Source organism: Accipiter gentilis, chromosome 27, assembly GCF_929443795.1.
Source record: "Accipiter gentilis chromosome 27, bAccGen1.1, whole genome shotgun sequence".
NCBI classification, from domain to species: domain Eukaryota; kingdom Metazoa; phylum Chordata; class Aves; order Accipitriformes; family Accipitridae; genus Astur; species Astur gentilis.
The window spans coordinates 8,655,990-8,668,294 of record NC_064906.1 but is presented as its reverse complement, the minus strand read 5'-3'; the positions used below and the strand labels follow the sequence as shown (position 1 = coordinate 8,668,294).

Sequence of the window (12,305 nt, the reverse complement as noted above, 5' to 3'; positions counted from 1 at the left end):
TTAGAGGCTGATCAGAATTAAAACCTTAACTGTGTGGTTTTGCTGCAACTGTTCTGCTGCAAGTTGGAACCCAATGCCTTTTTTTTCATTGAATCTAAAATCTCAAGACAGCACTGGTGTAAGATAATGAGATGAAAAATATGACAAGACATGCAAGCATTAAGTAGTCTTTCCATGGTATTAAACATTTTTGAAGCAACAAAATTGGAAGCTAAATATGGAAGATTTCTGAGATTTGAAGTAAAATCATTTTATGAGACAGCTTTGATATATTTAATTTGGACGTGACAACAACTTTTCCTGACATCGTAGCCACAGAAGTTGTTCTGAAGATGTGAATGGGCTTTACCTGTGAATAAGAGAAATGACCGCTCCATCCTTTCTTTTCTGATTAGACGGCCAGATTCCAATCCAGTCTGGAAGAATTGCATATTCTGGGCTTTTTGTTTGTTTGGTTTGGTTTGGTTTTCTGTAGCTATACATACCTTATTATTAGTCGTTATTCTGGACTTGTTCTTACTGTGTTTCTGTAAGTTTTAGTGTGACCACATTTGCACACGCTTGGTTGCAAAAGCTGTGGCACAAGATGCATAATTATACAATACCTGCTTGTTTTAGCTTGCATTTGGCAAAGAAACCCTTTGCTAAAGCCAGAGTGTAAGTCTGAAATGATACCTTTTTCACTGAAAGGAAGTCAAGGTTGGGAATTTGAATTATGTGTTTTCATCCCTTACGGTCATTTCCAGGAAGATTCGAATAATTTTGTTTCTTAGGTAGATTATTGCAAACAAAGCATTTAACATTTAACTCTAAATATTGTACAAGATGAAGCACAGAGGTGCATTTAAAAGCACATGATGAAAAGGTGCATGGATGTGTGCATAGCAGCCCTTCCTCCCTTTGCCCAACCTTTTGTGATCACCACAGTTCTCACAGTCACAGAAACACCAAGTGTTGCATTTCTCGGGAGAGTTAGGAGAAAGGACCTCATCCTTTTTGGACTAGCTTGCAGAGCAGGCTAGGACAAGGGCAGTACCTATATTAATACCTAAAAACAGGTCAGGAAATGTTCACTGGCCTTAAGGCACTATCACACACATGCAGATTAACTCCTTTCACCTTCCCCGTCAAGAGAACGGATACAAACTGCTTGCGGTGAATGGTCCTTGACTGACGCGAACCACCACATCGTACCTAAGAACTGGTTTCGTCAGTTCTGCCTGGCCTGGCCAACATGATGCCAGGAGGTGATTTTAACATTTAAGGAGTGTAAATGGTCAGTGGTTCAGCCCCTAGACTCATTCCCCGGCCTTGTTTTATTTAGCAGTGGAGAAAGGCTGCTAATGACTAGTCAATGCTCCCTTCTTAAAGTGGAGCAGCCTCTACACATGGGAGCTTTGGGGCAAATTGGAAACTCTTTCTTGAGCACTCCTTGATCTGATGTGATTCTCTCCAATCCTCTAGCAAGAACTGAGCTTCACTAGGAAAAGCCTCGTCTTGACTTTGTTGAAAAATAAATAAAAGCAGAGAAAACTATAGCAATATTCTGATTGTAAAACTAGTTTGCAACATGAGATTCAGAGAGCCACATGGAAGTTGTGGAAATTGTGCAGTTTTTTCTCAGGCCATGCTTTCCTCGAGTCAATAGATCTCATGCGTAACTCTGTAGGCCTGATTCTCTTTTACCGACAAAGACTCCTTTTATATTACAGTGAAGCTATAATTGACTTTACGGCTCCTTTTTAACACCAAAAAACCATATCAAATGACTGAGCTACAACTCAAAGGGGGCCTCATGCCCATTTTTATCATCCGCTACATGAGTCTTGGATTCAGAGAAGACCTGTTAAGGGTTTAACTATAGGTCAGCACTTATAAGCCTCCTTTTGGTATGAAATAGAGTAGTGAAGGCCTAACACAGGAAGTTTATGAAGGACAAATATATTACATTAATGGTGTAAGCCATTTTTGAAGCAGGTATCTCTGTTGACGTGGAAAGCAGAGCAGCCACACACTGTGGTATGATGCTGTCTGACACTAACGCTCCTAGCAGAATTCATCTTCATATCTAGTTTGCAACATTACAACATTACAATAAAGCTTTAGGTAGGTTAATAGCATAATAATTGAATAGTGAGTATATAAGATTTTCAAGCCTTGATGAGCATTCTTAAGGTTACCTAAAGCATTGTCAGGATGGAGTTTCTGACACCTGACTCTGCAGTCCCTAGGTGAATGAAGAGTAGTTCTCAACAAATCTCCTTAAATGGAATAACAGCATACAAAATATGATCCCAGATTGAAAGGTGTTGATTATTCTCTTCTGCACTAGTAATGCTTAGTTACGTTTAAGTCAATATTTGTTATAAATATGTGAAGTCAAGTGTAGAAACATCTGAATAAAATTAATCAATGATGTCTTCCAGTTATTCAGTCTTTTACTATAATGTAAAAGATCTACTTTGGTCTTCAAACCTCACTAAAGGTAGTGTTAATAAGATCTTATTTACAAGCTTTATTATCTGATTTTAATTTTGTAAGGTTTTTTTCATACTTTCAAAGAAATTTCATTTCCATAATCTGTGAATTTGGTGCAATTATATGTGCAGTTTTAGGGTTTGATTTTGCTATTGAATTTGTATGGGGACAAAGACCACAAATTTCCTGTGAGTTGGTATAAATAACAACAAGCCAATAGTAAATACTTCTCTAAATGTGAATTTCTTCAAATTGAGAACAGTAGATAAGGTTTCTTTCTTATGTGAAATTAAATATTTCAGTAAATACCAATCACCCAATTACATTAACTTTGAAAGTAAAGCTATTAAAATAATCTTTCTTCTCAAATAACATATTTATTAACTTCTTCAATGCGTCTTCTAAAATGAGGCTGTATTTATTTACAGGAAATAGTTGTGAATGGGTTCTGACTGTATGCTCTTGTAAGATTTACCTACTGTCTTCTTATTTAGTTCATTTTAAATAGTCTCCCTTGTTATGTGAGTAATGAGCTCATCCCAAAAGCTTCAATTTAAAACATTTCGAAATACATACAAGATCTAGGTTCTGGTCACACTGGTAGTTTTCCTATTATTCCTGAGGAAAGAAATGGAAGGATACTGACTGCTGCAGTGGCAGCAGTTTTCATGTCCAGCTTATGTGCTTAGCTTGGAGTTTGATCTTGCATGTCTTCATGTGAAGAGAATGGTAACTCTGGCAAAGCTCAGAGCAATTTCAACCTCTTCTAATATGTGTAAAGTGTAGGACATGATCCCATGAGAGGCACAGCAGGCGGTGACACAACAAACCCTTGTCTTAGCAGAAGGCTTTGTCAGCAAAAGGCTATATCGCACCATGATCTAGACGCTGAAGGCATACATTTTTTGCTACGGACAGGATTAAGCATAGGAACAGTACACCCCAGGGATGCTGCATCTATTAAAATTTGTAGACAAAGCCATGATTTTTTTTTTTCTCCTTTTAGAGAAAATATTGTAGTTCAGCCAGTAACTATTCTGCTTTATACAGGAGATGCCAGAGAACATTTCTTTTAGAGATCATTCTGACTGCCACTAGCCTTAGTATTTATGAATAAAGATGGGTTTTATGTCTAATTAAGTGACCACTATAAAGTTTCTTCAAGGTTTTCAGTAGAATATTGTTTGCTCTTTAGTTAAATGTTAGTTTTGCTTCATTGTTATCTAGTTTCTTAAGTGAGAATTCACTACACTTGTCCTTATGTTTCAAATGAGAATAAGTAATTCTGAGTATAAGCAATTAACACTCAAGCTTGTCATTGACTGCAATACATATAGGAACAGAATTTGTCCTTCTTACTAAAGAACAGTTCTGATCAGTTTTTCTTTCATCTTTGTAAGCATTAGGTAAAAAGGTCTTCTGAGTAACATTTCCCTCCCCAAATATAAGAAAACACTGGTTTTCCACTGCATAAGTTTCTTAGAAAGATTTTGTGTTTGAACCAATTGTTCCTAAACTGTATTTTGTATTACATCACAGATGTCTCTCTTAGTTCTGTTAAGAACTGCTGTCGTGGGCACTTTTTTAGAGGTAAAGAATAGACAAGTAAGCTGATGGTATAAAATCTATAAAAACATAGATGTACTAATTTTCAAACAAGTTTTTAAGCAAAATTCTAAGATGCATACAAAATTGATATAATTGATTTTCTTTAATTTTGTTTTAGGTTTGAAGGGTCTTCGTTTAGAAAATAATAAGATAATTTTCTTTTCATCTCTAGCTGCCCCTAGACAATGCATTGAACTACACTTTGATGAAAAATATTCCATAGAGCCTTCTTGGGAGTGTAAATTTGACCATATTGAAGTACGAGATGGACCTTTTGGCTTTTCCCCAATCATTGGACGTTTCTGTGGACAGCAAAATCCACCTATGATAAAATCCAGTGGCAGATTCCTATGGATTAAATTTTTTGCTGATGGTGAGCTGGAATCTATTGGGTTTTCTGCTCGGTATAATTTTACACCTGGTGAGTACAAACCATCCCACTTTTTGATAGAAAAAGCTTAGCATAGTAACTTTTCTAATGATGTATAATTGTGCTGTTGAATAACGTCTTTAATTGGGACTATGTTTATTATGAAGGAAAGTATTAACAGATCGGAAAATGATAGAAGGTGTATATATATCTTTTGCATAACAAGTAAGGCTTATTCAAGGAAGAAATTTTCCATACAGCTTTGTCCAAGATGCATATATTCAACTTCTGCAGTTTTTAAAAGAATTGTTTTCAACTGAATTCTATTATAGAAAATAATTCAAAATGTTTCTTGGGAAGTTATGTGTTTTATGCTTGATTGTTACACTGTGCAGCTTTTCTTTCAAAATGATCATTGATTAAGCATTCTAACAAAAAATTGTAATTATCTCAGAAAATTCCATCATTGCTTTTCCACTTCACCAATCATTTCCCCAGCTGAGGAGTGGAATAGTTCTCCATTTTCAATAAAGCAAACTATTACAAGTATTGCCAGAGGAAGTGTGAGGTTCAAATAGTAAAATGTATTAAACATTTTTCTGAAAAAGATGTAAATCTTAATTGTAATTGTACAATTATTCCTTGTCACTTTTTAAATTTAATTCATTAAAGTAAAACAAAATTCATAGTCATACTTTCCATTAATTCCCCTCCTCCCCCCACTTATTAACAAAAGATTGCTGATTTTAAATTTCATTTTTGGCTGCAGCTACACTATACTGCACTGCACTGCTGGACTTGACGTAGTTCTGTACCTTCTTATGTATTGAGTGATGAGTCATACCTTAATATAGCTCACTCTAAAGCACTGTAATTATTATGTAATTTTGTCAATTATGTTACTATTGTTTCAGCTAAATTGTTGTATTAGGTGGAACAATATGCTTTAGAATATCTACTAAAATTAACAGGCCCCAAATTCTGCTTGCTGAATTATTCCAATAGCATCATAGAAGATAGCAGGACTACTTGAATGTTCCTCTATGCGGTTTTCTTTCCCTAATGCAAGGAAAATAGTTGCAAAATTACCCAGCAAGGTTCAATTTTCTTTTAAGTCAAAGATACTGTCTTCCAGAGGGTAAACATATTTAGAAGGTACAAACAGCAACAGAACACAGTATTTCTGTAGCAAATAACCTGATAGCCAGGTATAAGTATCTATTGTAAATGCAAAGACAATGGATGAAATTTTACTATATCCACACGTACTTGTCTCTGAAAAGTGAGTTAAATTTGTATCTCTCATTTACTCTGTGGGCTTTTGCCATTTTCCTCCCCACCTCCACCAAAAGTTCTCTGCTTTAGATTTCATGTCCTTCTTGTTTCAAAGGGTTATGTATTATGGTTGAAAAGATGCTCATAGCACAATCTGCAGCTTATTCTGTCTAAAAAACTCTCAAGTGAAAAACAATTTCATGGACCATGTTTTATCCTCGTTCTTTTTCTACTGATGTAAGGTGGATTTCTACACAGAGATCAATGCTGGTAAATTGCTATAGCAGCATAAATTATTCCAGACTTCAGATGGAATAGCTATATCGCTTCTTTTTCTTTTTTTTTTTCTCTTTTTTTTCCCCTTGCCTCCCTAGATTTCAGTTGGAAGCTCTGCAAATGATAGAGGTTTTCTAGGAATATGGGCCAAAATAAGAATATGATTAATCTGACAAGTGCAAACCAGCACTGCTGCCTCCTTGATCCCCAGTAACAGGAACCAGTTCTCATTCTGTGTGATTACTTAACCAGTCCTTCATTAAGTAGGCATGGATAAGGCTTGACATTTTGAGATCCATTGTCCAAATGTGTGCAGTGGGAGGGGTCACTGTCAACTCATCAAAAAGACTGATGGCTTTCAAGAGTGCATAAAAGAGAAACATAGAGAGGAATTGCCTCCAGAAATTATCACCTAAACCATCTAGATCCATCTTGGGTAGTGACTACTTATCAAATTAAATTATGAACAACAGAGAGAGCAGAAGAAAATTTTCAGCTAACCTCTCTTAAAGAGCAGCAAGAAAATGATCCAAAGCAAAGATTCATTGGGAAACTATTGGTGTCTAGAGCAGCTGAACACTCAGGGGAGGTGCAGTTTATCACATCCATCTCACTGGGCACAAGCTGCACACTCTGCCTCACTACAGCTTGCATAAGAGGCTTCCTCCATCCCAATGACAAGCACAACAGAGCCATTTCTTTAGTACCAGCAATCTTTGATATTTCCCACCTGTGTGGTCCCCACCCACCCCTGAAATGTTCTTCAGCTGCCACTTTTGCATTCGATGTCTTAATGGAGGCTCTGGTTTTTTGATAAAGACAAGAAATGTGATGTTGAATGTGTGGCAAGATACTTAAAAATTAAGTAAGTAAATTTGACTGAATGGAAGCTGCAACCATTTGTTGTTATTTGAATGGTACCTAGAGAAGCAGGGCAAGAAATTATTTACTCTGTCTCCAGGGTGTACAAAACCAGCTAACTGGATGAAGTTGAAAAAAAGGATCAATTAGGGTATCAGGGAAAATGTTCCAATGAAGATCTATTAGTCTGTGCAAATGGAAAGAGCCCTGTCACCTGAGGCATTTTAAAACTAGCTTGGACTAAGTCCTAAAAAAAAAGAAATTACATAGAACAATCCCAAGGAATAGACTAATATTTTGCAATTACTAGAACATTTCTGTTTAGTAATTTCTTTGAGTCCTTGGTATTGAAATGGTTGGAACTCCATCCACCGATGCAAAAGTCCAGTGGAGTTTCAACAGTCTCTCAACAGGCTGTGGTTTCAGGCATCTTGAAACAAACGTAATTCTCTTGTCATAAATTCTGTTCCATTTAAATAGATTATTTTTCAGAGCACCTTTCAGCACTCTAAAAGGTGAGATATAGCAGAAGAAACAACTTTAATGACAAATCCAGAACTACACACAAAACCAACACAAACACACTCAGGAAGTGGTAAAACTACTGAAAATTATGCAAAACTGTTCCTTATTAAGACGATAATTTAGGTTTTCATTTTTGTGATATTATAAATTATAGCGTTAAGCAAGATGTGGTTGAATGAAGCTGTATGTATGGTATAAACATCGACTATTTTAAATGTCAAACCTCTGGGTTAAGGGAAGAAGTCATCTTTTTGTTTATATTATTACAGCTAAATATCAGTAATAACCAAATACAATTTGGATGGTAAGTATATTTGCAATCATTTTGTATACATGAGAGTTCATAAGCAAAACAAAACATACTTACTTTTTATGTACTATTTTGTTTTTTATTGATAAATGCTGATTATCTGTGACCATTTCTAAATGGAACTATCTGAACCTATGAAACCTTCATAAATGTATACAAACATTTTGTGGTTTTGCAAATCTCATGTATAGAACAAAAACCATATCAGACTACAAGATTTTCAAGTTGCTCTGGTTCATTTTGAATGCAAATATGGTTGGCTAGGGAAAGACACGTGAGATAAGTCACATGATAATTCTTTCTGGCTCTTGCTTTGTCATTCTTTAGGCCATTGAAAGGCTTACACCTGAAATTGCATTTCGCATCTCTGGGTGCTTGGACTCAATCTGTTACCCTCATTTTTCCTAAAAAGTTATATCTCAAGAAGATTTTCCAAAATGGTGTTGAATCACTGTTTTGTGTAGAAAACCTCAAATATTACTTCAAGGGGACTTATTCTTGACAACTATTCTTTAAAAGCAGTCAATTTTTTAGTGTAGACAAGGATTCAGACAGAGAGGATATGTTTATTTGAGTTTTCTTACTCAGCTAGAATAATCAGATTTCTGTTCATCCTGGTCCCTGATTTTGCAGGACAGTGGCTTAAGATAGCACATCATTACCTTCAGTTCCTTCACTTAGTAAAAGCCATCTGTGTTTTTATTTAGCCTCATTAATATAAAGGTCAGTCAGTAATGTTTTCTGTTCAACTGCCTGATAATGGAAAAAGAAAAAAAGCTTTACAGTCTTTCATGTCCCGAAAAGTGGAGTGTAAAACACTGTCTAATCAGAATAGCAGTACTTTTACATCCCCATTGCGGTGATATAAGTAGCTGTAGAATGTCAGGGTAGTAGAATAATGACATCAGCTATCTTGAGGAAAAAAACCCACAACCCGAATTATTTCTGATTGGGGAATTTCTGTATATTAGGACTGATGAAAAAAAATAATGTGATTTATTAAATTCAATCACAATTCTAAACAACTTAGCTAAGGTACTGTCAAATTGTTTTGCCATCTAATGTCCATGTCCTGCCTTGTATATATTTAAGGAAGGGGTATTTCCCAGGCATCTGGGACAGCTGAATACTTGTGGGAGCTTGCTCACTTGCTTTTATTTATCTCTTTATTTATTTTTGTGTTCTCTTCTGAACTTTGTCTGATTGCTTCTAAGTTAACATCAGCAGTGACAAAAACTTTTAACCAACTTGTAATCCAGTTAGGTTTTTTGAGAAACAATAAACAATCTCAGAGACAGGCAATTTTGAGTCAATCTTTTTCCTTTGGGATCAGAGTTGGTTTGAAATTATGAGAAATTACTCATTATCACTCTTTGCTTAAACTTTTGAGCCAGAACCTTCTGATGTTTTGTTTTTTGTTTTGGTTTTTTTTTTTTTTTTAAAGTGTGAATTTGTTTTATTTATTGAGATTTCTTGCCCTCAGCACTTCAAATTGTTATAACTGCCCTGAGTTATGAACTTTTAGTGTGTTCATACAAGTGCACAACAGTCAGGCACTTCATGGCTGTTTACAACCTATAGGGCATCTGGTCTTGTGAATGTGAAGGAATTTCACTGTAACATCTAGGATGATGCACTTGCATGTGACATTGAAAATTATGGTCAGCTGCATAAATATTGTCTTTTCAATGGAATTTGACTTGTGTTGTGCTGTTCTATAGGTTCCATTAACTTACAGGAACTGTAGGATTATGCCCAGAGTATTTCAGTACCATAAATGTGGGAATGTAATGGGATAATATGTTTATTTTAAATTTCAAGTAAAAAATAATTTCTTATGTGGAGCAAATAAGTATCTAAAAGATGTCACAGGATTCTCAGGTCCCATATTACCTCTTGTTATCACCTACTTATATTAATACACAAAAGGCAACTGCACAACTTCCTAGTTTAGAAATCCCTGCATGCTGGGAGTATCATATTACCAACAGAAAGAAGTTGAACACTTAAGTTCCTACCATGTTGAGCTTTGCTGTAAAAATAAGAGCAATAGAAATACAAGATATAGTTTTAAGTATTCTAACATTGGAAGAAAGAAAAAAAAAACAACCAAGAGCTGCATTAACTAGGGACATTAGAGTTGCATTTGTATTGACTGTGTATGAATATTGGAGTGAAGGGGCTCTCCAAATCATATAGTGTTGTCTCTCACACTGGGACTGCAAGCATCAAGTTTCCAACTGATCATAAATATTTAAATTCATATACTTCTGTTGATAGATCTTAAAAGACTTTCAGGTTTAATTTTATTTGGGTATTTTCTGCTTCAGCCATTGTTATGGAAGACCTGTTCCAGGATCCAAATTATTAGGAATGGTCTTCTGATTTCTTACCTAAAGTTATTCATAGCCAGCTTATGTCTTTGCCTTCTTGTACCAATGTTACATGTTAGCCTTGAAATGTCTTTTCTCACCAGGACTATACACCACTGCATCATGAGCTTCGAGATGGCAGTCATCTCTTTTTTAAGATGGCAGTTTGCTTGTCTACGCAAGTCAAATTCTTGTACTGTCTTTTTACGCCATAGGCTCTTTTTCCCCCCTGCCATCAGCACCACACCTCCTCTCTCCAAGAATCTCTTCTCTGTAACCATTCCACAACAAGTTAAACACAGGCTTCTAGAGGAGGTTTACTAGGATATTGTACTGCAGTACAGGTATAAATAATTCTTTTCTACCTCCACCAGAAATAGCTTTCTTGATACGTAGGTGATCTCAACAATAAAGGTGATTATGCTGTTGCATTGCTAAATATTATTTACAGAGGAACCACATTTCTCTGACAAAAAGTCTATCTTCAGAAGCACCTGGGAGGAACCTTTAGCAAGCTTAGGTGTGCATTCAAAAATAATACTAGAAAATCAATATTTTTAGATTAAGCTGTGTTTTTACACCACCATTGTAATAATTCTCAAAATAGTTTATATTACTACTTGTTACAGAACAATTAAACAAAATCTTAGAGGCAGGAGAGGATTTTCCTTAAATATGGTCTTTTCTTCTGCTCTTTCCCCTAAGGATATACTTCTGGTTTTATGCAAATACTACACTGAGTTAGCTTAACCTTAGGTCTGATATAGAGTGATTACCCTTTGCTTTAAACACTTGCAAAATGTGGAAATAACTAGTGAGCTCTGGCCATTATCTTTCCCTATTAATTCTTGATTAAAACACTTGGAAATGGCAGAGCAGAGAAGGTAATATGGAATTTGTACCAAACAGAACACCTGGCTAGCTGACTTCCACATGTGTTTGGAAAACACTTGTTTACAAAGAGAATTTTTACTACTAATATGCATATTCAGAATAGCACCTCCATAGTATCTTACTTGGTAGTTCTCATTCAAACATTTAACACCTATTTCTCCAGGGAAAATATGAGGAACTTCGTGCCTCATATGTAATGAGTAAGGAGTTTCTGCATACTCTTCAAAGTTGTTCCAGATCATCTGACTTCCTTCTCTGGCAGGTTTTCTAATAGCTCTTACTGGGATGCACTTCTGGCTGATTGTGTTGTGGCCTCATCCTGGCAACTCTGTTGTCTGTAATAGTTTCTCTTAGTGACCTTGGCGATGTGGATGTCTGCAGAGATTCTGCTGACATTGAAGCAATTCTTTTTCTTTACTTATCCATTCCTTAAGCCGTTGAATTTTCATCTTTATGTATTGTATCTACAGGTTTCTGAGGTGTTACGGGTATAGCCAATAAATCTTGACAATCACCTCAGTGCTTTTGTCTAATCAGCATGACTGTGGCCCTTCTGTTAGACAGAGAAACTATTTTTTATTTTAGCCACAGAGTTGCAAGTGGTCTGATTCCTTAGCTGCCCATATAGAAAATGATGCTTTTATGTTAGATACAAAAGCACGTTTATATCACTTGTTTTCAGTCACCCATATTTGTTAATTTGATATTTGCATAAATTCAAGTAACCGTGATGATTTTTTTGTTATTGTCTGTTTAATGAAGTATTTCTCAATTCTAACGGCAATAAGTAAGGATCTTTGTTGACATATTTAGCTTCCCTTAACAGATTTTTTTCTCTTTGAATAGTGCTTCTAGCTAATTCTCCTTAAAGAAATGCACACAAAACCTTGTTAGAAAGCTCCCAGTCTTCTGTAACTAATAAAAAGAGCTCTTGCCCTATAATTAGTAGCTCTGATTCCGCACACTGTAGTCTTTGGAAAAGTCAGTCATGTTTCTGTTTCTAGAATTGAATATTTTTGCTGTATGCAATGGTTAGCAAATTAGTAAATGTATCAAATTCAAAATACATCCTCTCTCAGCCTTTATTGTGTATGCTTACCAACTGTTTATCATTGGTTGATTTTCTGAGGGTACTATTCATATTTTTTGTAAAGAGGTCAATCCAGAGAGTCATTTGCTTACCAGTACTGAGGTAAATGTTCTTGAATATTGTTTTCTATATTTGTAGCTCTAGTAGGTGTACGGTGTCCCCTTAATATATCTTTTGTGATATTGGTGGCTATGACCAATGTTGATTTGTTTACTGTCTGTTGAGACATGCAGACTATGTTACTCT

The 12,305-nt window shown here is 35.6% G+C and overlaps 1 protein-coding gene across 5 annotated transcripts in view; it reads left to right on the top strand.

The window, feature by feature from the left end:
• The window catches only part of NETO1 (neuropilin and tolloid like 1), a 69,524-nt gene that overhangs the window by 9,869 nt on the left and 47,350 nt on the right, over window positions 1–12,305 (top strand). For all 5 annotated transcript variants that reach the window (XR_007509764.1, XM_049830298.1, XM_049830299.1 and 2 more), the window contains exon 4: window positions 4,259–4,507. Coding sequence is in view for 4 of the 5 variants with exons in the window: in XM_049830298.1 (XP_049686255.1) it covers window positions 4,259–4,507 (249 nt within the window). In the remaining variant the exon portion in view is untranslated. The remainder of the gene's footprint in view (window positions 1–4,258; window positions 4,508–12,305) is intronic.